Genomic DNA, 27,833 nt, shown 5'->3' with positions numbered 1-27,833 from the left:
CAGTCGTTACGTCTTGCTGCTAACTTTGCGGCTAGCTGCGCGGAACTTGCACAGATGGTACTCATAGGCAGGTGGCACAAAGGTACATAAGCCGATTTCACCCAGTTCCTTCGTCCACCTGGAAACTTCATCTCCAGCACCTACGACGTCACCACCGTTGCGCCTCCCATCGCAGAACTCGCCGCGGAACCAACCACTGCAATATGTCTTATCAAGGATATGGCCAGCCCTACGGCCGTAAGTAGCCTCCCCAATCAATGGACTTTTTTTTTGTTCTTTTCGCGAACCAGCTGGCTTTGGCCGCGCAGTCTTTCTTGTGCGATGACGGCGACGCGCAATCCTCTACTAGCTTAACCCCATGATCACAGTCTAACACATCGCAGAACCGCCGCCTCCCCAGGGCTATGGCCAGTATCCCCCTCCTCAACAGGGCCAATATCCTCCTCAGCAGGGCCAGTACCCTCCTCCTCATGGGCAATATCCTCCAGCCCAGCAAGGGCAGTACGGCCAGCCTCCTCCCCCTCAGCAGGGAGGATATTACCAGTCTCCCCCGCCCCCTCCCGGCCAGTATCCCCCACCACAAGCGCCCTACGGACAGCCGCCGCCTCAGCAATACGGGGCTCCTCCTCCTCAACACCAACAACCCTACGGAGCGCCTCCTCCAGGCCAATATGGAGCGCCTCCTCCACAGCATGGAGGGCATTACGGTGCCCCTTCCCCGGCGCCTTATGGAGCTCCTCCGGCACAGCCTACGCCGCCATCTATTGGCTATGGCGCGCCCCAGATCATTCAATGGGACGGCACCCCAGATGCTCAGGCTTTGCGCGGGGCCATGAAAGGCTTTGGAACGGACGAGAAGACTCTGATTAATGTTCTTTCGCGAAAAGACCCGCTACAGATTGAGGTGATTCGATCCACTTACGAGCGCACCTTCAAGCGCAGGCTGGTAGAGGATATAAAGAGCGAGACAAGGAGCTGGTTCGAATTTGGTCTGGTGCAGCTTGCCCGTGGTCCACTGCTGGCTGACATTCATAACCTGTTCGATGCCATGGCGGGCCCGGGAACTAAGGAGGTCGTCATGAATGATATTCTATTGTCGAGATCCAACGCCGACCTGAGAGCTATCAAGAGCGCCTATCAGCATACATTCCGACGAAGCTTGGAGAACGATGTCAAGGGTGAACTGAGCTTCAAGACGGAGAGGCACTTCTTGATCGTGCTGGCTGCTAACCGGGCCGAGGACTCGGCACCAGTAAATCCACAGCAGGTAGAAGAGGACGTCATGAACATCTACAGGGCGACCGAGGGCAAGGTTGGCACCGACGAGATTCTGGTTTGCAGCATTTTAAGCAACAGAAACGACAACCAGATCCGAGCTGTCGCCCATACCTACAAGCAAAAGTTCAACCGCGACTTGGATACCGTACTTGCGAGCGTAAGTACCCCTTTGCCTTTGGTCTATTCCATCAGACCGTTCGCCGCTTCGCGCATAAGCTAATATCCTACAGGAATTCTCGGGCCATATGAGAGAGGCTCTCTTGTTTCAACTTCGCCATGCTGTTGATAAATATATGCACGCTGCACAGCTTTTGGAGGATTCCATGGCCGGCTTGGGCACCAAAGATCATCTGCTCATTTCTCGAACCATCCGTTTCCACTGGGATCGGAACGAGCTTGCAAACGTCAAGGGGGCCTACCAGCATCGGTACAAGAAGCCATTAGCCTCTCGTATCAGAGGAGAGACATCTGGCGACTACCAGAAGCTGCTGGTCGCCTGTGTTGGAGAGTGAAGCACGTGAATTCTGGGGCCAGCAGCTGCATCGATGGAATCCCAGCAATGATTGAGCCCTAATGGAAACTTACACCTACTAGTAGATTCTTTAATGATGGCTGGAGATCATGAGGCGTTTGGAAACCTTTTTTTACATTGTATCAACAAAATTTTGGCGAGGTACTACCAGGGCATCAAGCTGTAGGGGAGGGGCAAGGTATTAGGTATCCAATTCTCAATAATCCAATTCTAAGACAAGAAATTTGAATCTAATCTTTGATGCCCAAGTGAATGGCGTATGAGGCCAGAGAATAGCCACAGATGAATGTGTCCATTCATTCGAAAATGTACTAAGCCGTGGCCGTGGTCGTACGAGATGGATCGATAAAGACTCCCCAATGATAAAGGGGGAGGGGATTACATTTGATATCGATGTTTATATCCGGCAGTGAATCAGAGCTCACCTGCCCAAGAGCCACGCCCGGCATTTGCTCTTTCTCCATTGCTCTATTGACAATTAAAAGGCAAGAAACAGCCTGACTCTTGTCCAATCTTCTATTTCGTCTCGGCATGGATTGTGTTTGTGGCACAGCAGCCCGTTGGCGGCCAAAGCTGCCCAGAAGTCAGGTTAGTGAATAGAACTTGCTCAATCACCAGACGCTCCCCTTCGTTCCCGCCCTCCCCCCTCTGCTATATAAAAGCATCTTCGCGCTGCTCGTGACATCTTTTCCTTCTTTTACTGAAGCACTGCTATCCGATGTGTGCTGATGCAGGTATCCATTTTCACCCACCAACACCATTTCTATCTTGATCCCTACAGCGTTATCTCTGCACCTCTATCCCGACCGGCTTTCATTATCATTTCTGCGTCAAGATGAAAGTGGAAGAGGCTGAAGGCACTGTGATGCCCCTGGAGAGCATCCCACCTGCGGACCTTGCTCCAACGGAAATCCTTCCTCCAGTCAATCCCAAATGGGATCAGCAGGATGCCCTCTGTGCGAAGCTATTTGGGCCATGGGATAACCTGCCTTGCCACAACCACATCAACGAGGGCCGGCTACTGCGAGACCTGGATGATACCATAGTTCTCTTCGAGATGCTGATTTATCACAGCGATGCCGGCTTCCACGCCTGGCGAGAACGTCACAAGCAAGCCATGGAAGCTGGACTAGCGGAGGTCCCCACGTATCCATACCTCCAGAAAAGGACTCGAGATGGCGAGCGCAAATGGAACAACGATGTCTGGGAGCAGCGGTACTTTTATCTCGTCTACCACCGCCAGCAGATCATCATGGAACGACTCGCCCGACTGCCAGCGTTGCCTCGATATGCCCGAGAGGATTTCTTTGGCTCATTCCCCGCGCCTCACCGGGCGCTGCTCAACAAACGCGGCAAGGGACGGTACACGCGACCTCTCAAGCTGCGATGCGACTGGTGGAGGTCGGTGGACTTTCTTTTGGAGAGAGCATCTTTGAGATGGGGGATGGACGCAGCGGCGTTGAAGGCCACCTTTTGGGCGGACGAATACACCTCGAGCATCAAGAAACAAGCACCGGAATGGGAGGGCCCAATGAGGGAGGAGGATCAGGCTGGGGTGGGCACTCGGAAGGAGAAGATTGAGTCGCTTGAGGATGCTGTTGGACTGGCTGCGAACCTGGTTTCTGGAGCGTTGTGCTTTGCCCGTGGTTGACGACTCTTGCTGGACTTTGCTGGACTTTGCTGGGCTTTGCTGAACTTTGCCGAGATGGAAGGGTTTATGATTATGACTGACGACATGCATTTGCAGCTGTGCAAGAGTGAGAAGTTGAAGATTAAGCACGCACACGAGTATTCATAGGGAGTTAGCACCTAAGCAATATGAAATGGAGGTTCAAGATTTCTAGGCATTGAAGATGACATCTCGTGCAAGCATAGGGAATCCTGTACCCCGTGCCGTACCGCTCTGTTGCATTAGTGCCCTATCATGTACAAGCACGGTCATGCGACGATGAGTCGTGAAACACGGTGGGAAAGGATGCCAATGAATAATGCATCAGGAGTTACAATTAAGCTTTCCATTCTTATCTAAGACGGTGAGCAGGGATTGTTACAGTACAATACCTTAGTACTAGTACCAGACCAGAGTGCAATAAAGTATTGGGTAGCACTGCTAAAAAGCTCGTGGAGAATTAATTTATCAGCAAGTCCCCTGCCGACGCCGTGACAGGATACTATCTGCGAGTGTTTGCAGTGGAGTTTTTACTAATGCTCCGTATTACGGCGTCGCATTTCGACCCAGCGGAGCGGGCTATGTTATTTCTACTTAGTGCCAACTATTAAGCAGACTAAGTGCCTAGTAGGTAGCTGTGCTGTAACGTGACAGGGGTATGTTGTTTTGACTTTTATTTTGTTTTTTTAGTTTTTTTTTGTTCCGCTCTCCTCTATTACTACCTAAAGTTAGATTACATGTGCTCACAATAATCGTCACATGTCTCTTTTGACTCTGCAACTGTAGGACCGTTTTGACTCGGGGCAAGCTCCAACTTATTTCGCCTCCCTCTCCTCCTGTTTCGGCACAGCACAGCACGCGCATCACAGCTCTCCTCTTGTTCAGCGCGCGCATTAAGCGCTCCTCTGCTTGGCAACGGGCCGCCATGGAAATTAGCAGCAGGCGGCGATGCGACTTGCTGTTGGTGACGGACTGCGTGCCAAACCGGCCTATTATTTTCGTATAAGTTTCCCGTCGTTTGTTATAAGCCAGTCTGCAAAGGCAATAGGGGTGCTTTAGTGCATGGCTCTAAGTGGGCCCGAGTTAATTAAAAAAGTGATAGATAGAGCCCGATGCGCGTGGATGCCTCGTTTCTCAGGCACTAATAGCTTATAAGGCCCACCCTTCTAGCCTCTTTGTTTCCTTTTTATTTGATTACATGCAAGAGGCAGCGAATCCGCGATCTCGCTGTGCGCCGGGCCTGGCCATTTTCCCAGCTATCCCTGCTGCGAACTAAACGTGAAGTTTGACAGAAGGTTAGCTTAGCTGCTTTAAGCCACATGCATAGGGTGAGTTAGCTATCTTTAGGTTCCCGAGCTGGATTTCGTTATTTTAACAACCAGTTATCAGGCAACTAGTTTTTTTTGTGCGTTGGTTGGCGATTTTTCCCAAAGCAAAAGAGCCTGCTGGCTGCATAACAAGAGTTGCTCTCTTTTTCTTCCGTCTTCCCTCCCCTTCCAGCTTTCTTTAGCTCGCTTTCTTTGTCTTTCCCCCTCCCTCCTCTCCCATTTATCTATCCCGTCCGATCCCCCATGCCGCGTCGAACATGGCGGCCTCTCCTCCCCTTGTGACTTCGGATATACTCGATCCAGAAGCCTCGCCTTCGCCGCGCATCAACGAGACGCAGACGCGTGAGGGCATCGCGTCCGTCATTTCCACCATTAGAGCCCAGATCGCAGACCAGCCAGCGGGAGCCATGGGGCCCGTGAGCCAGCCGCCGGCCATGGCGAACGCCGTGACGGGCAGCACCCCGCCAGTTCCTGTCCTCGGAGCGCCTGCGGTGTCGTCGTCGTCGCAGACGAGCGCAACTACTAATGCCAGCAACGGGGTGGCGACCACCATTATCACGGAGCGAGGCTACCCGGGTGCTGTGCCGAATCGCAGTCACCAGGCTCTTGTTTCGCCGCCGCTGTCTGGGCCGGCAGCGGCAGGCCAACCCGGTCAGAAACAGTTTGGGTCCATTGCCCCAAAGACAGCTCCAAGCGAGGAAAAGACCAAGGCGTACGAGAGACTCATGGACCTGGTGCAGAACACAGATGCCTCGGTGGTGCGGCAGGTGGTTCGGGAAAACTGGCACAAGTGTCTGGTTGGGTCAGACTACCACTGTGGCTTCGTCGTAAGTTTGCGTGCTCTCTTTTCAACTCATCAGTTGTCTTGTCGTTTTTTTCTTCTTCCAACGTCTTTCGATGCTACCCGGTATCTGCTGGAGGATATCTTCTCTCCCTTTCTCTCCCCCCCCCCCCTAGCCTTTGTTCTACTGCGATTTTATACTGGCGCACACAAGATCCCTTCATTACATATTTCTTTGTCCTCCTCTCAATCTCTTGCCGCAATGGATGAACCACGGTCTAATTACATCTCCAGGCGAATGCCGCAGTCAACTACTCCAGTTCCACAGTCCTAAGCCGCACTATGCAAGATAATGGTGACAAGGTGCTCAAGTCATCAAAACGTGAGATCGCCAAGCATTTTCGCGGCGAAGACCTTGATGAAATTGCAGATCTCATTGGTCCCAAGCTTGGTACACAGTTCCAAGATAGGGTCATGGCCACGCGATTGGAAACCATCGCGGCCCAGGACCTCATCAATGCCTTGGCTAGAGCTGAGCGCCTGGGCTATCATATTAACGACGTCGTCAAGAAGAAACCCGGCCAGGGAGGCGAGAATGTTATCCCATCTATAACTGCCCTGCTTACTTCGCTTCCGCCCATGCCACCACACCAAGTCCACGGAGGAGTTCCCCCGCCTCCGATGCCACCACACATAGGTCCAGGACCCCCACAACAGCTTCAGCAACCACCTCGAGCGCCTCAAGGCCAACACCCTATCCCCATTATGCGGAGCGGGAATATTACTTTTCGGCCGCCCTCCACCCCTTCCCATCCTCCAACTCCTACCATTCCAATCGGAAATATTGCGAGTCAGCCACATCCAAACCCGGCGCAAACAGCCGGGATAATGTATTGTGCAACATGTCATCGTCCTTGCAGCAGTACAGATGCTCTTAATTATGTAAGTATGCCCCCTTCTCAACCCATATGCCAAGAAGTGCGTTATTCACAATCAATCAGCATTCGAAAAAGGCCAAGTGCCACACCTCCAGGCCATACGGGACCATTGATGTAGATGAGTGCGTTCATTGCGGTTGTCAGTTTGAAAGCCCTGGCGGCCTCGCGTATCACACGAAGAGCTACGTTTGCGGACAGCACAACGAAGAGACCAGGTTGCATATCTTGGAATTGCTAAGACAGAGAGAGCTATTACAAAAGATGACCCCGCATCAGCCATCTAACAACCGCGGACCTCCGAGTTTTTATATGGCACCCAGTCAGCCAGCACCTGCTGTCATTAAATCAAACATAACCCCGAATCGGAGACCGGTTGGCTCTGCGCAGAGCGCAAACCCAAGTCCTTCAACCAACGACCCCTACGCAAAGCTTACTCCAGAACAACGAACGAGATTCGACACGGAAATGAAAGAGGTTGAAGAACATTATGGTCGCTTGAGGAGAGATGCAGAGGCGCTTCCACCTGGCGAGCGTGAAGATGAGCTGGCCAAGATCAAGAATCGATACAATACCAAGCAGAGTAATACTAGGAAGAAGTATGGAATCCGCCTTCGTGAGAGGCGAACCAACGCGGATATGGAACGCTCCTGGAATGCTGATCATGCACACCCCTCAAAAAAGGCCCGTCTTAGTGATGGGCAAGCGAGACCAGCTGGTAATCAAGTTGTGGAATCGCCGCGTAGGAGAGTTCCCCTCGCCGAAATGGGAGGACTATCCGCGTCCTCGGCTACTGCAGAGCTGGTTGATCCTACAGTATCGTCTACGAATCCTCGACCACCTCCGGCATATGGCCAACCAGCGGCACCCGTTCAAGGAGTTCCACCTGGGGCATACCAAGGGACACCTGACGACCCCATGCAGATCGATGACGATACGAGCACGGGCACGGATTCTGACAACGTGGACATCCCGGCTAGGATCTAGACAGCTCGAGACAAGGAGGGGGTGCACCATTCAGGGGCACTGATCATATGGGCAATGTCAAGACACCGCTTTGGGTTGTTGGTTTGTTACGGAGGCGTGCTATTGCCTCACCCCGGTTTTGCGAGGAGAGAGAAGGGGCCGAGGCAGAGCATTGACACTTTGCCACTATTTGGAAGCATTTTCAACGTCACCTGCTACTTATTTTTTTACGTATATTCCTCCATCCGGATATGGGGAGTTTGGGATCTTAACAAGGCATCTGCAGAGGCGTATGGGTTCTTTCGCGTTGGTTTGCGTTACTTTGCTGCTGAAGCATATTGGTTTCGGGAGGCCGTTTCAACAACCAAGGGGCGGCACGGCGTTTTAGAAGTTAAAGCAACGAGATTCATGGTGGGAGCACGACACGTATCTGCACAAGATGCCTTTTTTTCTGTGGTTTGGAGAGTGAGCAATCTTGGGACGAAAACCCATTAGGGATTACAGGGCGAGGTGGACTATCTCATTTTTTCGCAATACCAGCGCTATAGCTACCTATCTAGCTTATGATTTTGAATGAAGGCAAAAGTTCAACCTTGATGTCACTTGACGTGGATCAAAGCTCGAAAGTTGTGTGGCTGACAAGTAACATTAAAGGTCCATACTAATCGGAAAGCTATGATGGTGTTAAGCATAATATTAGCGGCTTGGTGCATGATGCATGCCACCCGTTTGCCTTGCATGTCTTACCGTTGATCCTTTTTACTTAGGGCACAGGCAGGTGAGCAAACGGCTTGTGGGTGGCAGGCTTGATTCGACTTGTTTCGGGAGGGGTTGCATCAAAGGTTTTGAACTTGATTGCTCATCCTGCGCAGCACTCTGGCGTCTAGCATGCAAAACCCGTCAATCCATTAATAGCACATGCTTGAGCATCTCGAAGCTACTACGGGGTTGCCGTGGTGGGGTTGTACAGCCGACGCCTGCGGGGGTTTCAGTTGCGGCCAGGGGAAGCTCTAGAGGAGCTCTAGAAGGTCCTGAGGGCTGATCCATGGACATGTCCCGTCGGGTCCCTTTCGGGGGCAGAAGGGCCTGGCGCTAAAGTCGGAGCTCTTCAGCGGGTGGCTGCCCCGTAGTCCAGTGGGCTCGAGAGCCTTATGCGGCCGGTATGATCCCAGGGCCATGATGTACATGTACCCGGTACGGGGCACAGTACAGGTACAGGCTGGGCCTTGCCGTTTCGATGATCAGTGCAGATCACCTGCTCTCTCTCACCTTGTCCTCTCTTCCCGTGTCCTCGGTTTTATTTTATTTTCTTCCCGTGCTTCATTTTAATTTTCAGCCATACTGTGTTACCTCAGAACCTGCCCGCGCCGCTCTGCATTGGACGCGCCCGCATGATCGGCCGCCTTGGGATGCCCGACGCTCCATAACTCCGGAGGCAAGCGAAAAAAAAAAAAAAGAGATGAGATGGTGGCTAGAGAACAGGAAATAGATTCGAAGGGAGGGGGGTGACGGAGCTACGGCAAGGCTGGCCCCCATCCCAACGGTCTCTTGACGTTTGCTAACCAATGACTGCCCAGGTTTAAGATTGCATCGTTGCACGCACCTGACTTTGCCTTATGCCTTGTGAAAGTCTATTCTTCCTAGCTCTCCAGAGGGGACCCGAAACGGGCTGTCCTGATGCAAAACGAGGAGCAGGGGGGTGGGTAATACGAAGACGAAGCCAGGCCAGAGAGACGAACCGAACAAACAGAATTCCGGCGCAGCGCCAAGTGTCGACCTTGGACAAATGCCGCGTCAAGCTCCAGCCTGCTGAAGAGTGCGAGGAACGATTCAGACACGGGGGTGACGTGGATGACACTGAGCACACGCCAGCGGGTGCCTCTGGCTTTTCTCTAGCGGCAGCGGCCCTCTGCGTTTGAGGTGTTGAAACAGATGGAGTCCGTAAGGACGATGCTCAGCTCCTGGGACAGGTGGAGGATCCCGGCGGATCTCACCACGCCCTGCCCTGCCGCCCCAAATCGAAGCACCCTCGCCCTGTGTGACCAATATTGCAAGACATGGTAATTAGCACAGCCGTTTGAGCCTTGCTAACAAAACACCTTGGCCTAATGGTCAGCCTGACGCCCACCTTAAGCTGGAGATTCCCAAACCGGGGGTCAGTCAAAAGGCCAGCCTGTGTCGACTTGGTCACGGACGCACACGCGCGCACGCACGCACGTACGCACATACGCTGCCACCCCTGGAGGAGGGGGGTCATCATCTTCTCAGCATTGTCACCGTTACACGATGGCCCTGCCGTTTGGTATACTTGGTGAGCCGTAGGGCATTAACGGCCATCACCGAGATTTGCCTTTTTTTCTGTTTTCGAACCTGGGGATATAGTGTTTCATACAATCCGCCTGTCATCCGATGCGTGTTTTCATGAGACATGTGTCGATGCTTGTGTTTGACGACTGGTTCGCTCCCGATCTGTTTATAGTAGCCTTCACCAAGCCGGAGCTTTGCATTACATTACATCGCTTCCTTTCGCTTCGACTCGATATCTTTAATAAAACGTTCCCACCCACACCAGTGCGAGCTCGGAACGAGCTTACTGATGCTTATTGGATTGGACAACCCCCCCTTTCGGCATCTCTAATCCTTTACTCTTTTTTTTCTTTTCGCTTTTACATTGAGGCACCTGCGCCGCCATCTACTACAACATTATCTAGCCCTCTACTGATCGATTCGACCCCGTTACATCAAGGCAACCAGAATCAACATCATGAGTGGTCACTTGAGACCAGACATGACCAGTCGGCGGATCTCGACTATAAGCCGGATGACCCTCGACAAGGAATTACCACCGACGCCCGAGCCGGAACAGGATAATTCTGGGCTGACGACTATCCTCATTGGCCCCAAGAAGCGCCGATTCAAAGTCAACTGCCAGCTACTCTGCGATGTCTCCCCGTTTTTCCAAGAGCGTATCGAAGATCCCTTTCATTCACAAACAGTCTCATTATGGCTCCCCAGCGAATCGCCCGCCATGTTTGGTCTGTTCGTCGAGTGGGTACATTCTCCAGACACCTTCAGCGTATACCTCGACGACGTCATCACTTCAGCGCAGAAGAAGGGCGACAAGGAGTCTCTCGATATCCACTGGGCAATCATCCATCTCCACCTCTTCGCCTCGCAGCTCTCTCTCGGCTATCTACAGGATGCTTCCATAGACGCCATCCAAGACCTATATCTCAAATACGATTGGGATGTCCCACCCAAGCTGGTGGCATATCTTTACACCGAGTGTGAAACAGGGCCGTCGATACGCCTCCGCCGCTGGGCTGTGGCCATGGTTGCCTTTTGCCTGGCTGTAGGCGGGCAGCCCAAATTTTCGGACCAAGATTTGGCAACATCTTACCCCATGCAGTTTCAGTCGCTTTTCCAGACGCTGCCCGAATTCTCCGCCGATTACACTCAGCACATGGAAAACATGAAGGAGTCCGGCCACGACGTTCAGCTCAAGAACCCGCAGCTCCGCATCTCAGCCAACAAGCTGTGCAACAACAAACGGCTGTTTGGGTTTCGTGAGTGCTCCTTTCATTCTCACCGGTCAGCTGTTGGCGAAGGCCTTTGTCCTCATGCTGTTGTCAGGGCACCAAGCAGAGCGATGAGCGCACCGGATCTCCCCAGGCCGAGATGGAGGCATAGGCGCCACGACAGCAGCAACAATCCGCCAAGATCCCTGTTCTCGCGAAACAGCCACAGAGACGACGAGGAGAAACCGCCAAGCATCCCACACTCGATAGCAAGCTCGATCATGTCAAAGTTTTCCTAAATCCGCGTGCCACGATCTGGGGCATAAGTGAGCCATTGCTTTTTTTTTTTTTCTTTCACATCGACTTTTGTGATTTTCCCCTCCTTCCGCAATGGGTGCAACGTACCATTCGCCTACAAGGGCGCCCGGCTGAATGGGGAGTTGACTCTGAAACAATTCGGCACTTCAGGTTTCAGATGATTGGGTGGACCGGCAGTGGTATGGTGCCATTGAACAGGTCATGTTGAGGCAAGGCTCAGCTGAGGTTTATTTTTGTTTTATGCGCCTAGCGAATCGGAGACTTTGATGCGGGCCAGCTGTGAGGCTGAGAAGGCGATTCAAACGGGGTTTCCTTTGTCTTTTTTTTTTTTTTTTTTGGTTTGTCGGTTTTGGAATTATGGGCACCTTGGGGGAGTTATATCATGGGTGGAATTATGGAAAATACGACGGGTTCTGGGTTTTTACGCTTTCATGTTGAAATATTATATCCTATAGACGGGCGGTTTAGAGAGGTTGAAATGACCAAAGCAAGTTGGTACTCTTCTTAGTACTATTGATACCAGTTTATCGCAACTCTTTGCTTTACTTTAATGCGGAGGACTTGAAAAAGAAGTATTTTATCTCATTTTTTTTGAACGGGCTATATCATATATCATCAAGCTTAAAAGCTAACAGAAGAGAAGAAAAAACAACTAGACTCAGCTCAAAAGCTGTATAAACCTCTCTCGAGAAAGCAACGTAAAAGAAAAAGAGTAAACACCAGCTAGCATTCCCTTTGAAGGGATAAAAACCCTGCGCATGTACATCATATCCTCCGAGTCCGTTTTTTCCATCAAATCAAGAATTGACATTAAAACACCGGAAAACGAGTAAATAAAGGGCTCCGAAAGAGATCCGAAAGAGAAAAAAAAGAAAAGAAGAGGTGGACATGTGATCCTCCGAGTCGCTTTGCAAATGACGCAATAAAAAAAAGTAGACAAAAATAGCAGCAAAAAAAAAAGAACCAACACTTTTGTGGGGGGTGGGTTTGGGAGAAAACTGCTCCGGTACTGTTTCACATCGGGTTTCAGTATCCCGTACGTTCAATCATAACGTCATATTTCCATGGAAAGCAATTTCGGCAAATATAAATAAAAACAAATAAAACAGCGCTCTGATCCGAGAATGTTTAAAACAAGATTATCTTCCAATAACGGGGGCTTCATGTCGAATAAAAGAAAGCATTGATTTCGTCAAAGAGTGAGTTCGTTAAAGTGAGCGTATGTGGTATATGTTTCGTTGTATATGTCGCTCCTTGTTGAATAAAGGGGGTTTTTGTTGATTGAGATGTAAAACAGATTTTTTCGAAATATCGGTACTCTGATATATAGTTGTTGATATATATATCGGGTATCATAAGGAAAACCAAAAGACGTGATCCAAAACAAAGAACTTGGAAATGAGAGACAGAGGCGTATGATGTTCCGAAAGAGAAAACAAGAAGCAAATGCGTTGCCGTCTAGATGGACATGCAGTGTTGTCTTAAGCACAATGGCCCAAGATGCAATTCGTATATTGTGTGTGATATTGGCCGTGGATGTAACATCGGGAGTATCGTAAAACGAGAACAAGGTTCCCCATTTTTCGAAGAATTGGAGAGCGGAAAGGTACTATAACCTCTAATGTGAGAGGAGGCGAAACCGGAAAACGAAGCAACAAAGCTAGACAGGCGATTGTGACCGCCGGCGAGGGTGGTCGCGGCGGCGGAAATCCTTGAGTCGCTCGTCGATGTATGCGAGACGGCTTCGTAGAGATGACTTTGGGGATGTGCTTTCGGACTCGACGGGCTGCTGAACAGTGGCAAATGGCCTGCGAATGATGCTGAAGTCGATGGCGGAGATGCTGTTGGATCGTCGGCCCGGAAAGGAGAAGCTTGCCTTGGCAGCAGAGAATGGAGAGCCGAGTCTGAGGGGTGCGTCGGCGAGAGGAGGAGCGAGGCTTGGACCCAGGCTTGGACCTAGGCTTGAACTTTGGCTTGCAGCTCCCTGGGGTGCATTTGTGGCCGCGGCGGGTTTCTCAGTCTCTCTAGAAGGAGAAGACGACGGGGGCGGGGAGGCGGCACAAGGATGAGATGCCTCAAAGAGCTCCTGCAAGTTGGTCCGGGGAATGAAAAGCGCATCCCGTTGGGTCGAGGCGGTGGAGCTGAACTCGGCCGAGGGCGCGGCTTGAGTCGAAGCCCCATTGTTGGATGGATCAACCCAAAAGTCCGAGCCGAGACTAGGACGCCTCCTCTTGGGTTCGACGGCAGCAGACTGCTTGGATCTGCGCTTCTGATTGCTGCCCCGGCTGTTGTTGCTGAGCCGAGCCGGCGAGCCCAGGCTACGCCTTCGAGTCCCCACAGAGCTGCTTATCGGTCCCTGTGGCTCCAAGCTCATGCCGAAGCTGTCTGCAAGCGAGTTGGAAGCGCTGGGACCGTAGCTTCTAGCGACGAAAGGGGAGCCCAGCCGGGTAATGTCCGCGCCGGCAGCTCCCGAGCCTGACACAGGGGCAGCGGCTTCAATCAACGACGGCGGTGCGAAAAGCTCCATGGATGGCTGATCTTGAGATCCGGTAAGCTGGGCTAGCGGTCCATGAGGCTGCATTGATTCGCATGTGCTGACCGCCAGGGACAGGGCCATGTCATTTCCAGAGAAGGCGGACTGAGAACGGCTTGGTGCCATCCGGCGGTTCCAGAAGCGATTGGCTGTCCTGCCGAACGGCGTAGGATTGCGGCCCATGTAGCGTTGATTGCGCGCAGCACTGGTCGCGCTGGCTTTGCAGAGCTCTCGCAGGTGAGCGCGAGTTGCTGCGCAGCTGTGCGGCCACTGCACGTAAGACGTCGGCGCAGCTTCAATGGTGGGTGTCGCGCTTCCGCTGTGATCGGTCTGCTTGGACTTGGGGCCCTTCCAACTCCGCTTCGCTTCCCTGGCGACGCGCATACATACTCCCTGGGGAGGAATGCCGCTCTTGGCAATGTGAAACGGAGTGACGTGGGGATCTTGTAGATAGGTCATGTACACGGACCAGAGGTGTTGGCTCATTGACCTGGTCCACGGAGCTTTGCGCGAGCGCCTGCTGGAGGCGGCGGCGGCAGCGCGAACGGGTTTGATGGTTTGGCTACCGTCTTCAATTGACGAGGGACCGAGCAGGTCGACGTCGTCGGCATCAATGCTGTACTGACTCAGGTTGTCCGAATTCAGCGAATAGCGGCTAAAGAGCGAGCTGCTCGTCTGCGTCGACTGCGCCGTTGACGGCCGACTGTCGCATTCTGGGCTCGACTCAAGGCTGCTGTAGGCCTGGTCGAGCGACCAGTTGGGAAATCGCTTTGGCGACAGCGAGGGGACGGATTGAGGAGGAGCGGGAGTCTTGGGAGGTGAAGAGGTTCCCCCGCGAGGCAAGTCGCCGTCGCCGGGGAATAAATGATAAGGGTTGAATTGAGGGAAGCTGGTGCTGAGCGTATCCACCATGTCTTCGTCGAGGAGACGAGGCTCTTCGATGCTTGGAATGGGTACGTCTGCTGTCGCGACGGACGCGAGGAATTGCTGGGTGGGAGCCTTGAGGTTGGACGAGGGAGCACGTCGCCTAAGTCGAAATCGCGGTCGCGGAGGAGAAGGGGGTCGAGTGTCAGTCGTCGCGAAGGGCTCTGGGGTTTTAGGACCTCGAGCAGCCTTGCGAGACCCCCGTGTCCTAGGCGCCATGAGAGATTGCAAGGGAGGCATTGCGGAAGTTGGCTGCGAGCACGGGGAGCGTTTGGGAAGGGAGGAGAGGCAGCGCTAAATGTACAATGCCGCGCCTGACCAACTGAGTCAATAATGGTGCGAAGCGTGATTGTGATGTCTTGAAAAAGGTCGGAATGGCGCCTCTGGGCAGGTCCCGCTTTGTTTTGTTTTGTTTTGCTTTGTTTTGTTTTGTCCAATGTTTTCTTTCTATTTCTGTTCCTGCTTCTGTTCTTCTTGTTCCTCCTTTGATTGTCCTGCGCAACGGGCGTGGCGCGACCAGTCGGCGTCGAAAATACGTTGGGCGAAAAAGCGCAGCAATTGTTGTTTTGTCTGAAGCGTCCACGAGCCGATGCGCCTTGATTGCGGATGCGCCCGAGAGAGCGGCGCGGGTCCGGCAGGATGAGCTTCGTCGAGCAGTCTCAGTCTTGAGCACTCATGTAACTGATGCGAACGTCGTCGCGACTGGAGGAGGCGCGCGAGAATGGGCTTTGGGTCCCTTTTTCCCTGGTCGCCGCGGTGTGGGTATTGCTTCAGTCCTGGCTCTGGCGGGTGCGGTGAAGCGAGGCAAGGGGGTTTCCGGGCCCAAGGAAAGTCGTCCACGGGGCGATCTGAGGCGCAAAGGCTGGCGGTCCAGCAGCTGGCGAGAGCGATGCAGCTGTTCGCAATCACAGACTCAGCCTCTCCCCACGGGTGGGATCGCGGGCTCAGAGGCAACGGCGCAAAGTGACTGGAATGGAGAAGAAACGGGGGAGAGAAGCGGGCGACAGGGAGTTTGTATGTAGGGCAGTGGGGAGTGCAGGCGCAAGCAGCGCATCGGCCAGCGCAGGCCACTAACGGGGCCGCTAGACGGGCCACGGACAGGGCAGCCCAGAGCCAAAAACAGCCACTGCGAGCCCTCCGTCCAGCGGAGGCGGGCCCTGCTGGAGCCAAGCTGCGGGTGGCGCGGGCCCTCTGAGCGTCCTCTGAGCGTCGTCTGCGGTACTAGTACTTGCATTCGCGGCTTCGGCTTCTCGGTGCTGTGTGTACAGGTACCGGCGCTTCTGCTTGGGGTACAACTCAACTGAGCTAAAAACTCGAACCCTCGACTTCGTCCACCAGGGTACATGTACTTTGTATGGCGATTCAGACGCACCCCCCGAAAGTCGTACCGGCGATTTCTGGACCCAACGGATGCGATGCCACCGTCGGCTCCAGTCTCTTGCGCCGGGCACTGGTAAGGAGAGCAGTCAGGGCCTCGAGAAGGATTAGGAGGCGAAGAGACCCTGATTGACCCTGAAATTGAAGGATCAATTGACAGGTTGGGGTGTATGTACGAGTACACGGTCGAGATACTTCCATGTCTTTGCTGGCACTGTCTCAGCGTTCAGCGCATTGAACCATGCGGTTGAACGGCGAGGCCGACTCAGATCCCGGAGCACGGAGGATACAATCCTACAATGATACAGATCAATGCCTCAATGTACTCTTTACGGAAAGAAACAAGGAGATGGTATGAGTCCGGATCTACAGTACAAGGGCACGGCACGTTGACGATATGTCGACCACAACCACGAGTCCCAAGGACCACGCCCATCACCCCTTGGGGTTGCAAACCAGCACCAAGTATGTATGAATACGGGCATACAGTGACCTGAGCTAGTTCCTAGTGCTGCTACTTCGTACTTGAACGAGCTATTCCCGCCGCTCACAACCTCGACAACGCTCCTCAATAGGTGCCAGCGTACCAGACGGCCCATGTGGCCGATTCCCTCTCGCTCTCCTTCGTGGCGTGAGAGCGACAAGTAAGGTCTAGCGCAAAGGGGGGACGGCTCGACTCGAAGCGTCTTGAAGCCAGCCTCCTCTTTCATGTCATGTGTGTTCTGCCAGGGGTGGGACATTTGACGGGTTGCTTCTGCTAGGGCTCGTCCGCTGTCACTATCACCGTCCTGGCGAGCACTCGCACACACGCCCGCATGGAGCTGATCTTGGTTGGTCACACATTGCAGACAGTGCGGCGAGAGTCTCTGAAAGTCGAGCGGGTGGAGCTTGGCTGCCAAAAAGTTGGATGCCACCAAAAAGCTTGACCGGCTGGAAAAGGACCAAGATTTACCCTTCCGAAGCCTCTTGCGTCTGTTTCTGCAGCCCCTCCCTTCCCTCGCTCTAGCAGGTCGGGAGAAGATTGCTAGCAGGACCGCACAGGTCTAGCAATGGCACGGCTCGGAAGCCTTGCCGGCATCAGGGGAAAAGCAGGACAGGATAAAGTGCGCGGATTGCTCCGTTCGGGGGCTAGAACTTTCGTTGTCGAGGTCTGGGAAGTGGATATTGGAGCACAGAGTCCGGACAAGGCCGCACTGTGAAGGATTTCTACAACTACAGTATATCTGGTCTGCTGATTTATTGCAACTTGGACTAATGTTTTTTTTTATCTCAGCACTCATCCCACGTGTTCACACCTTGGCAATGCTAATTCCATGTACGAGAGCACGCGGCTGTTGAGACAAGAGGCGCTTGTAAGACCACACAAGCAGGCATGCAGCCTTGCTTCCCAATTGCCAGCGCAGATGTACAAGTTGCTGCGCCCGTATCTATGAAAAGAAGGGGGCAAATGAGAAATATGACGGTCTTTTTTCTCACCCATGACATGGCAGACACGACAGCTTTGCGATTGATCACTTGTCGTTGCAGAATGGCCCATGGGCTGTGCTCTGTGCGAGGACATTTTCTTGAAAAATTCTGGGCTCAGCGCGCTAAAGTGCAATTTTCGCGAAAAGAACGCGTCTAAACGCGTCTGAGGGGAAAACATGTGCATCATAAAGGCGGGGCTCTGCTATCAGTTAAGCGAGCAAGCGAGGGATGGCATTCGGTCGACAGCCAATGGGGGAGCGCAAATGCTGATTGGGCGGGATCAAGTCGACCGACGTCGTCGATTGATGATGCGGCCAAGGATATGATTGATTGATAAGAACTGCCGTTGACGTTGGCTTTTAGCACGGCACTGACACTGACACTGCCATTGACGGTGACGGTGACACTGGAAATTAACGTTTACGTCAAGACGGGAACTCGGGATCCTCACATTAGAGTCGCAGCCGCCATGCAAGAGCTTCGGCGAATATCGACCATGTACGATACAATGGAAGTGAGAGACACTGCGGGTACGGCTGGGCCACCCATGATTGGAGCATATCGCTGCCAGTCAGAAGCACGCACGTCGAGCCCCCGATTCTCCAATGAGGCCGTGCCAGACATGTGGCGAGCCATTGGGCAGTGACAAGGAGCCCCTCCTTGATACGTTGAAAAGAGCGGCTTCGGATAGGCTAATGAGGGGCCTCGCCTCCATGGTACGGGAATACGGGAACAAAGGGCCTGTGATAAACCGGAAAGGAGAGAACAAGACGCGTCAGAGTCACAGCGAATGGTCCAACTACTATGTACTATGATGAACCAGGAGCACTAGGCTATCCATTGTGCAGGCACTATTCCTTATTCCTTATTACTTGAGCAGTGCCGGCTCCCAGTTCTGCTCATATTTTTGCCAGTACCTAGATGTAGACAGACACCCGCCATCTTGGGCAGCAGTCAACAAGAGTCATCTCCCGAGTGCGGACGGATTGGGCGAGAAAACAGCGCGCCGTGTTGCCCATCACTATCACCCTCGTCTCAAAGCGGAAAGTCAACAACCATGCCAGTTCTTTCATAAGCGGCCTAATAGGCTATCTATCTATTCCATCTTTTTCTTTTATACCACTAGTACTACCAGGAATTACCGTATCCAACCGAAGATGATCCATCAATCCTTCATCAAAGATAATCAACCTTGGCCTATCCTACTCTTTCGCATATTTTGCTCCTCCTCACCGGTTTGGTTGCAGCGTGCGCGCTCATGCTGCCGTTGAGGGGTCATCAGCACGCATATGTAGGTATGTCCATGTGGGCGCGAACAACGCACATACCCAACTTGTGCATGCCTTACGACTTGTACAGCAGCCTCCAAGCGACACCACCTTTGCGAGGCGGCTTTGCTTTCCGGCAGTGTGGGGGAACAGGATCCGTGTCATTGGCAGGACTCGAGACGACTCACGGCCAGTGTCTCCAGGGCTGAAATCGCTTTTTCGAATCGACCCATTTCCACAGATGGGGAAGGGTGCTTGCTCATTCCCACTTTCGAACAACAACTCCCGAGTGCATTGCTCTCATGTAACCTCAGCGCAGGCGGCATCTAGGGCCACGAAGCCGGGCGAATAGCAACTTGCTGCGGCTGCTACAGGTGCAGGCGAGGTGGTTTACAATAAATTCCTACGGGTGCCGAGAAGCCCCATACATGTGCTTGGCCGATGTAGGCATGCGTGGTACGTGTCTCAGGCCTTCTATTATACTCGTGCTTTTGTGCCTGAGAGTCATGGTATTGCAGCCGCTGACAAGCTCTACATAGACCCAGACAGCATGCACGCACACGTACACAATATTATGGGAGATGAATTGTACGAGCCAGACTCAGACACGATGTACTGCGATTATGCACGCCGCTGGGGGATTGAACACACTAATCCTAGATGATGCCATCGACCGACATGTGCATCCAACTCACATCGGACCTGTCTGTCAAGCTCAAAGGGGAGGGGGCTGCTCGTCCTCCCATCCTCGTCTCTTGGTGGTGGCCTCGTACCAATCAGTCTCGTCGGAACGAGGTCAGCCGCGTCCGCCCGGTGACAACCTCGCAGATGCCGCTCCACAGTTATTCGTCATATTGCGGCGGACGGACAGGCGTGCGTCAAGGCCGGGCTTTTACGCTGGAGAAAGGCCACACGGTCAGAGTCAGAATCAGGATGAATCAGAATCAGAGGCAAGCAAGCAGCCAAGCAAGCAAGCAAACAAGCAAGCAAGCAGATGGACGGAAGGGGGGGGCAATGTAATGGATGTACGAGTTACGTGCGCATCGCATGCATAGGAGGGTAGGAATGGATGGGAGAATGGAGCAACGGCATCACGAGTTACGAGATACTCTACTCGTACTAGGTAGACCACTATATGTATGGTATATGTAGGGCGGCGGCATGGACAGGACGACGCTGTTCCACGTATGCCTCTGTGTACAAGGTGAATGGCGGCATCGATTGGTCGAGGCTGCGAGGCCTGTGGGTTATTCGCTAGATGTCAGATGAAGTGCATGAGCTTTGCTGCGAATACATATATGGTGGGGGTCTTGTTGGGCATCTATGCCTCTCCCCCGACTTTGCAAAAAAAGAGCTTGCCAGAAACCTTCGTTTCTCATCCTCTTTGCAAACCCAAGACTCTAGCCGTCGACTTAGCGTTTCGAGCTCCAGATTCGAGATCTCCCTAGCCCGTCTCGCCTGCCCTTCCGCTAGGTACCCGTTCCAGGCGTCGGAGATTCGGATCCGTCCGCTACTATCCACTGAAACCCCACGCCAGCATGGGTTTTTTTTCCCAACCAACATTTGCCAACCCAAAATCCCGTCGCATTCGGGCCTCAGACCGATCGACCCAGATCGTGCATCGCTGTCGGTTTGTGACAGGTATCTCGAGGCTAGCGCTCGTATTGCCACCTGTACGTATTGTGGTTTGATGTGATTTGGTTTCTTTTTTGTCTTTTTTTCTCCTGACCGACTGGCTGACAGGGGAGACGCCATCAGATTCGGGCTACGAAAACAAGGCGGACGCCATTACATCATGCCAGCCTCCAGCACCGTGACGCTGGACAATCTGTCCCAGAAGCTCCCCCAATGGCGGCCAGACGAGCAGAACCACCTGTATGCCGTCGTTGACATGGGCAGGTCAGTTGTCTGGGAGCTTCCTCCGGTTGAATTGCTGGCACTGACAATGGCACTATAGCAATGGCATTCGCTTCAGCATCACTTCCCTGGCACCTCCCCGTGCTCGTCTTCTCACCCCGGTTTACTCTGCAAGAGAGGCCATCTCGCTGTTTGATGCCCTGACACCGTCCCCCTCTGGGCCTGTGTTCCCTGCCGCAATCATAGAATCGGTGTCTTCTGCCATAGCCCGCTTTCACCATCTTGCCGTCTCTCATGATGTCCCTCCCCAACATATCATGATGCTGGCTACTGAGGCCATGCGGCGGGCCGTCAACGCCCCTGAGATGCTAGATGCCATCGCAAAGGCCACTGGAGGACTGAGCGTTTCCATCCTTGATCCTCCTGTCGAGACACTACTCGGCGCCGTCATGGGATCGAGGAGTGGCCTCGGGGGTGTTCCTGGTGGTGCTCTGTTCCTCGACCTTGGGGGCGGGAGCGTGCAGATGACTTGGGTGGACACTAGCACCCAAGACTACGAAATAAAGGCAGCTCGTGCCGGAGGGAGCCTGCCTTATGGTGCCGCAAAGCTAATGCGTGTGCTACAAGAGAATCCCGAGCATGTGCACGCTGCCGAGACGGTCAACCTGAGGGATGGCTTTCGGAAACTATACGCCGACCTGTGCTCCAAGTTTCCCGCTCTCCAGGCCATCAAGGCTGCGAACGAGAGAGGGGAAGAGGTCCCCGTCGATGTTTACATGTGCGGTGGCGGGTTCCGCGGCTACGGCAGCATGCTGATGCACGACGACCCTATCAGCCCCTACCCCATCTCGTCATCCAACACTTATGCTGTTCGTGGCTCGCGGTTCAAGGAAACAACCAGAATGCTGCACATGAACCAGCACTACGATGGTAAGATCTTTGGCTTGTCCAAGCGGCGCAGACAGCAGTTTCCTGCCATTGTCCTCGTCGTTGAAGCTTTCATCGAAGCTGTTCCATACCTTGGTTGGGTTACCTTCTGCGGAGGGTCCAATCGGCAAGGCGCTTTGATGATGAAGCTTCCTCGGGAAATCAGAGAGAGCAGCCCTCTGGACGTCCTAGCCAATATACAAGATGGCGAAAAAGCAGTTTTTGAAGCCATTCTGGGAAAACTATCAGAATCTCTTCCGTCAGATCTCGCCCACGCCCGCCTCCCCACCATCTTCAATACCGGTGCGGGCATGCTCTTCGTTAGAGAGGTATGGAATCGCCACGGTCATGATGCGGACTCCAATACTGCTTATGCCGTCCACGATGCCGTCTCTCGCGACACCGACTGCCCCGGCCTGACTCATCTTGTCCGCGCGCTCCTTGGCCTTGGCGTCGCCGCGAGATGGGGAGGCAACCTCGGGCCTCTTGATGCCCAACTACACAAAGGGCTACAGGGCATACTTGATGACAGGGGTGTCGATTCGTCGTTCTGGGCCCAGTACCTTGGTGCCGTCGCAAGTGTCCTGGCCACCGTCTTCCCCGTCATGCCGAAGCAAGCGGGCCAAGTAATCGACGCTATCAGGTAAAGTTTTAAACCCAAACATGCATTGACTTTTACATGACCAAAAGTCTAACCGTTACACAGCTTCGATTCACGCGTCCAGCAGAGAGAGGGCAAGAAGGACAAAGTTTTGTTGAAGATTGGCCTAGCTAGCGAAGTTGCCAAACGTATCAACAAGGAGGATCTCATCGACCATGTCAACTCCGCGGCTAAAGTCAATGCAAAGGCCACCAAGACGATCTCAACGCAAATAGTCATTCAATCATGATTCATTCAAACTGTCTAGTTTTCAAATTTTCTCAGGTGAGCAAAATCAAGACAAACGAAACAACAAAAGAGAAAGAATTTTGAAGCCGTAAACCCTCCCCCGAACACCAAAGCAGTGACGCCATTTTTTTTTTCCATCATTTCCTAGTCATTCATTCCATTTGCATTCTTGTTTGTCATCAAGTCGTAACTCATGAAGCATGTCTTTAGAAAAGAGTAAAACATTTACTCGGCATCATCATCGCAGTCATCCTCAATTGCGTTTTTGGAGGACTTGGCCTTGGAAGGACGCTTCCTGGCGTTCATCTTCTTGAGCTCGTGGTTCACCACGAAGACGCACAGCAGTTGATCAATCTCGCTCTTTGAAGACTGCAGTTTCTGGTCTGATACAGTTGTTAGCATGGTTTCAATGACATGACAACGAGCAGAAGCTTACAGTGGTCTTTGCGAGCGTCGAGAAGCTGCTGGGCAGCCTCGCGGATTGCTCTGCTATGGCATGCCGCAGCAGGGTAAGTGGGAGACTTGAGCCAGTCTAGTGACAGCTCCAGGCTTTTCTTTGTTCGGAATTGGTAGTGGTAAAACACCACCAAGAGCGGGAAGAAGCTGTCTGAGAGACGCTTATAGATTTGTCCCTGGATGGCAACTGGCAAGTTTGTCAGTACTCGCGCCCAGGCTCATTTCATCTACTTCATCTCTCTTCTTTATCCTTCTTTGGGGCTACTTACTGTTCTGGGCTGACTCGCTCTTGCTGCTCGCCACGCGGCCGATATGGGTCTTGAAACCCTGCAGGAGCTCTCGGTACATGAGGATGAGCAGCCACATACTCGCCCAGATAGCGGTTCTATCCTGCGTCTTTGTTGGGAGTTGCTGCGCAATGCACTCGTCCATCTCCTTGAGAATGTCATGCTCCAGTGAGTAAATGGCTCGTCGGGCAATGTTCCTCAGCTGAGCCTGGACAGACAGCGGCAGAGTGGTGAGCTTGTTGGTTGGATCCAAGCACCAGAACGACCTTGCTTTCCAAATGCGGAAGAAGCAGTTCATTCTGTGGACTTTGTTGACGAGGTCATGCTGCGAGATGCGGTTAGCTCGGTGATGACAGGTCACAAAGGGGTCTTTTCATTGGGTCATACCTTGGGAAGTCCCCAGCCCTCTTCCGAGTACGCAAGCACGAAGCTCTGGACTGCTTGCTGAAAGTCGGACTTTTGCTCTGTCTGGATCTGGTTCTCAACCCATCTCTGCAGAAGCTGGTGGCTCGGAACGCAGTCTCGAGGGAAGTCGGCCTTTGTCAGGCTGCCCGTCTCCTCGGAGCCCCCCTGCGACCGGTAGGCCTGGACCGTGGCGCGCAGAGCCGGCAGGCTGGTGTCTGGGGTAAAAAAGACCGAGATCTCTCGGGGCTTTCCGGTGTAAAACCGTGGGCCGGAGCAAAGTTGCTCCTCATCCTTGGGATTGGTGGACCAAACATCTACACAAAAATGCACTGTCAATACCCTGAACCAACGGCTTGCTCAAAATGATGCACAATTTGCATTGTGCCGTGCGCCACATACCGGGGATCTTGCCCATTACAGGCCAAAACGTGGATGGTGTGGCGCGAGTGCAGGCCAGGTGAGAGTGGTCTGGGAACGCCTTCCTGCACGTTGGGCAGACTCCACTATCATGGCACTGGAAGAGGATAATCTCAGCTTTCCTGTCATTCAATTGGGGGGACCTGGGAGGTACAGTGACTTCTTACTCGGGTCTTAGACACACGGCATGGCAGGCAGGCTCCACTCTTGCGGACGTCTGCCGTCTGGCCGGGGTCTACCAACTGCCGTTGCCTCTTCTCTAGGTCATTGCCAGATCGTCGACGCTTCAGCCTTGAGGACTGGTCGACGGCCGCCCTTCTGAGGCGATCATCTAGGCCTTGCAGATGATGGGGGTAGCCTTGGACCATGCCCTTGGAAGGGTCGGTCTGCGGGTAGGTCCACTCATCGTCCTGGGCCTGAACCTCCCTGAGGGAAGCCTCCGGGTGGTAGTGGCCATCGTCTAGTGGCTCTAGGAAGGGAGAGTGCCCCGAGTGGTCGGAGGGTGAGGTGCTGCCACCACCCTGGACTAGGTCTGGAGGGGTCTGACCGGCCGAGTAGTCAGACGTGAGTCCATCGTCAGACGAGTACGAAGGCATGTCGAAGAAATCCCTATCGGACTCAAGAGTAAGGTCTCTAATGAAGGATGGGATGTCGGTGATAATCCTGCTAAGGGATTGCTTGCGGAGATGGTGATGGGAAGAAGGATCAGATGTCTTAGCGTCCCCGGAGTACGCTTGCCAGTCGAAGACCTGGTGGAAGAGCTCCTCTAGCTCCGGGGAAGGGGAGAGACGGGGGTTTTCAAGTTCCATCCGGGTCATGTCCCGAGGGAAATCCATGTTGATATCCGTGTAAGTCACGGGATGCAGTGGGACCTTGCCTAGCTACCAGGACGAATTGAAGCAGGTGGCTTCCTGTCAGATGGACGATAAGGTGAAGATGCCCAATGTCCCAGGTCTTTTGTGTAAGATTTGTCTGCTTCAGGAACTCTGCCTGACACAAGAGAATTATAGATTTGGCATCCAAGGGGACTCTGGGTTCGTCCTGCGACTTACACCACCATCGGATGTGCATTCTCGGTGGAAGCTGGGGACTTGATTGGTCAATCCGCCTGTGGACCCCCTCTCTTCTGGCCAATGATAGCCTTGTCTTTCACCGATTTTGACCACCGACCAGGACTTGGGCCATTAGCGCGAATGTCAGGTGACTCCCCGCGAGACTCTCCGGACGTCTCCAGTGAGACGATTGTGCGAATCCATGGAGAGGGCAAAGCCGAATAAAGTCATTTTGGCCCAGATATGGCCTGTTGTGTCCAGCAGAGTGCTCGGATGGCCCGTGGGAGCGCAGGGGCGGGATGAATGGGCGGATTGGCGAGGCGTGGCCAGATGCTCCTCCTCGAATTCGGATCGCGGGGGAGACGACAGTAGGGTGAACCTGGTGGTGATGAAAAACGGCCGAAATCTTGTCCCATGGGGTTTCCAGCTACTCAGCTGTCTGATTTATGACTGCGGGCACCAATTGGGGAGTTTCCCAGCTTTTTTCCTCCCCTGATAAACTCTGTTTCTCGCGCGATGGGGAGAAGTCCAGCTGGCTGTTCGTGGGATGGGAGAACCCGCTCAGTCGGTGGCCACGTTGATTAGAGTTGACATGAAACGCTTCCGGGCGCTGATGAGTGACACTTCCAACATGATGGTGAATCGAATAAAAAAAGAAACGAAGCAAAACAAAAACAGTGACAGTTGGAAGGGGTGAGAAAGAGAGAAAACTCTGTTACGAGGGAAACAATTCTTTTCCCTTCCAAGAAATACGGCCGAGAACCGGGGGGGCGAACGATCTACTTAAAAGAGGGTGTTGGGCAGAAGGGCCTCTCTTTGGCTTTAAAAAAAAAAGTAAAAGCCGGTGACTGCTACGGACTTGGGCGAACGTTTACGACTTACGGTCCTTGCTTGCTTGCTGCTACTACTACTACTACTACTACTCTGCTACTTTGTCTCCCTTGCCAAAGAGCTAAGGTGTAAGAGTATGTGGTGCTACTTTCTCTAGCCCGAGTCTTAGAGAGGGCCGCTATACTGTTTTGGAAACCGGATTGGTCGGGGTGAGTTTTTGTTTTTTTGGGGCCTTGGGAAAAGCAAATCCTTGATTTGCGTTGTTCCGGCGTCAGATTTGTCGATCTACGATCTGCCTACTCTCTAAGGCGGTTGCTGTTTTGATACGGGGTGGGGGGGAGAGGAGCGTTTAACAGGTAAGGCGAGATAGGTAAGGTCAGGCAGCTGGTGTGGATCGGGACATTTTTTTTATTTATTTTCATTTTCATATATCTGCCTAGTACCTCTCCTGCACTCGTGACGTTGCGGGGCTGTAGTAGTACAGCCGCGGAAAAAAATAAAAGAAAAAGAGACTGGCACTTTGAGCTACGTGTTTTCTATTGAAGGGCGTTTCGAATCGCTTACTGCGGGTGCGAAGAGGTGCCATGCTAGCACGGTATGTTTAGGTTTGGGGGCCAGGGGGACGCTACTCGCAGCAGCAGCTTTTGATCTTGTGATAGGACGGAAAGGCAGCAATGATAAAGCGCGTTTCTGTTTTAGCCGGGATTTCTTTTCTTTGTTAAAAATCTCCACCGGGCTTCATAGGCTGTTGCGCAATACGGGTACGAGTACTAAGAGAGAACGAGGCAAGCAGATAAAATGAAACATCTCATGCTTAGGATGCTCTTCTTTGTCAGGCGCTGAAGACGAAGTTGCAGGTGAAATTGAATTAAAGAAACGCCATGCGGTCTTGTCATATTTCTCTCTCTCTCTGCTTTTTTTTTTTTGGCGAGCGAGGGTTAATCCCGTTGGGCTTTTTTTTCCCTCGTTTACGCGCTGCACCGTCGATTGGACGCCGAAAGGCGGTTCCACCGAATTAGGCAATTTTCGAGATGTGGGTCTGGCTTGTGATTCCCAATATCCTGGGCCCTGGAGGCAGGTTGCAGCATGTGTGTATGTAGAGTAATTAATAGAGGATGTGGATTGGTATGGATTTGTTGTTTTTGGAGGGGGTGGAGAAGGGGAAGAGAATTTGCCGCTGCTCTCTTTGTTTTTCGAGGAACGGGCTCTTTCGCTGTACAGTAGCTTATTCGGTGGATAGGATAGGATAGGATAGAATAGGATGAATGGTTGATTATGCGTCAACCACTAGTCGTACGCGTCTCCTCCACGGGCGTTTGCAGCCTTCTTTTTTTTCTTGCCTCTCCTCGCCTCTCATCTCTGATCCTATGGTTTGTGCTGGGGACTCAGGCGGCGGAAAACTTGTTGGACAAAAGCCGGACTTTACGACTAGAGTAGCGTGCACCGCCCTACTCTGCTTGTGCAAATGAAAACACATTGCCAGAGATTTTTTTTTTGTTCGCCTTAGTCTGAGGCAATTTGTTCTCCGCGCCCAGCTAATCGGATTATCTGGAACCGCGTCCATGGACCGGTGCGCGCGGATTGAGTTCAGGTTTAGTCTCCAGCTTGCCGGGTAGCATAGTTTCACGTTTTACCAGTTGTTTTGTTTCCACTTGGGAAGCGCGCAATAATAGCTAGCTCACAAACCCAATCGCGACTGATTTGTTGTTTGTTCTCTCTTGTCTCATGCGGCTCTAAATGTGTATTTTAAGCCAACCACCTTCTTTTGTTGTTTACATCCCATCTCACCTCATCTGGGATTCGAGAGCAACCGGTATA

The 27,833-nt window shown here is 52.8% G+C and overlaps 8 protein-coding genes across 8 annotated transcripts; 5 read left to right on the top strand and 3 right to left on the bottom strand.

The window, feature by feature from the left end:
- Positions 1-203: 203 nt before the first annotated feature.
- Positions 204-1,790, top strand: Triagg1_359 (uncharacterized protein; the record flags this gene model as incomplete). The annotated part of the gene is made up of 3 exons (XM_062898587.1): positions 204-237; positions 384-1,435; positions 1,509-1,790. The coding sequence occupies 3 exons, from the start codon at positions 204-206 to the stop codon at positions 1,788-1,790; spliced, it is 1,368 nt and encodes a 455-aa protein (XP_062760709.1).
- Positions 1,791-2,645: 855 nt separating this feature from the next.
- Triagg1_358 (uncharacterized protein) lies at positions 2,646-3,461 on the top strand (the record flags this gene model as incomplete). The annotated part of the gene is made up of 1 exon (XM_062898576.1): positions 2,646-3,461. The coding sequence occupies one exon, from the start codon at positions 2,646-2,648 to the stop codon at positions 3,459-3,461; it is 816 nt and encodes a 271-aa protein (XP_062760708.1).
- Positions 3,462-5,064: 1,603 nt separating this feature from the next.
- Triagg1_356 (uncharacterized protein) lies at positions 5,065-7,510 on the top strand (the record flags this gene model as incomplete). The annotated part of the gene is made up of 3 exons (XM_062898564.1): positions 5,065-5,634; positions 5,883-6,530; positions 6,590-7,510. 3 exons carry the CDS (start codon positions 5,065-5,067, stop codon positions 7,508-7,510), a joined length of 2,139 nt encoding a protein of 712 aa, XP_062760706.1.
- Positions 7,511-10,253: 2,743 nt separating this feature from the next.
- Positions 10,254-11,306, top strand: Triagg1_355 (uncharacterized protein; the record flags this gene model as incomplete). The annotated part of the gene is made up of 1 exon (XM_062898553.1): positions 10,254-11,306. One exon carries the CDS (start codon positions 10,254-10,256, stop codon positions 11,304-11,306), a length of 1,053 nt encoding a protein of 350 aa, XP_062760705.1.
- A 1,679-nt stretch (positions 11,307-12,985) lies between these two features.
- Positions 12,986-15,022, bottom strand: Triagg1_354 (uncharacterized protein; the record flags this gene model as incomplete). Its single annotated transcript, XM_062898542.1, has 1 exon — positions 12,986-15,022. The coding sequence occupies one exon, from the start codon at positions 15,020-15,022 to the stop codon at positions 12,986-12,988; it is 2,037 nt and encodes a 678-aa protein (XP_062760704.1).
- A 207-nt stretch (positions 15,023-15,229) lies between these two features.
- On the bottom strand, positions 15,230-16,899 carry Triagg1_353 (uncharacterized protein; the record flags this gene model as incomplete). Its single annotated transcript, XM_062898531.1, has 4 exons — positions 15,230-15,995; positions 16,155-16,294; positions 16,342-16,453; positions 16,685-16,899. The coding sequence occupies 4 exons, from the start codon at positions 16,897-16,899 to the stop codon at positions 15,230-15,232; spliced, it is 1,233 nt and encodes a 410-aa protein (XP_062760703.1).
- A 3,790-nt stretch (positions 16,900-20,689) lies between these two features.
- Positions 20,690-22,568, top strand: Triagg1_352 (uncharacterized protein; the record flags this gene model as incomplete). The annotated part of the gene is made up of 3 exons (XM_062898520.1): positions 20,690-20,793; positions 20,852-22,321; positions 22,385-22,568. 3 exons carry the CDS (start codon positions 20,690-20,692, stop codon positions 22,566-22,568), a joined length of 1,758 nt encoding a protein of 585 aa, XP_062760702.1.
- A 224-nt stretch (positions 22,569-22,792) lies between these two features.
- Triagg1_351 (uncharacterized protein) lies at positions 22,793-24,968 on the bottom strand (the record flags this gene model as incomplete). The annotated part of the gene is made up of 6 exons (XM_062898509.1): positions 22,793-22,950; positions 23,004-23,210; positions 23,293-23,635; positions 23,698-24,029; positions 24,115-24,229; positions 24,300-24,968. The coding sequence occupies 6 exons, from the start codon at positions 24,966-24,968 to the stop codon at positions 22,793-22,795; spliced, it is 1,824 nt and encodes a 607-aa protein (XP_062760701.1).
- Between the last annotated feature and the right edge of the window lie 2,865 nt (positions 24,969-27,833).

Source organism: Trichoderma aggressivum (assembly GCF_033847375.1).
Source record: "Trichoderma aggressivum f. europaeum strain CBS 100526 chromosome Unknown scaffold_001, whole genome shotgun sequence".
NCBI lineage: Eukaryota > Fungi > Ascomycota > Sordariomycetes > Hypocreales > Hypocreaceae > Trichoderma > Trichoderma aggressivum.
Note: the sequence above shows the minus strand (reverse complement) of the source record. Positions and strands in the feature narration are given on the sequence as shown.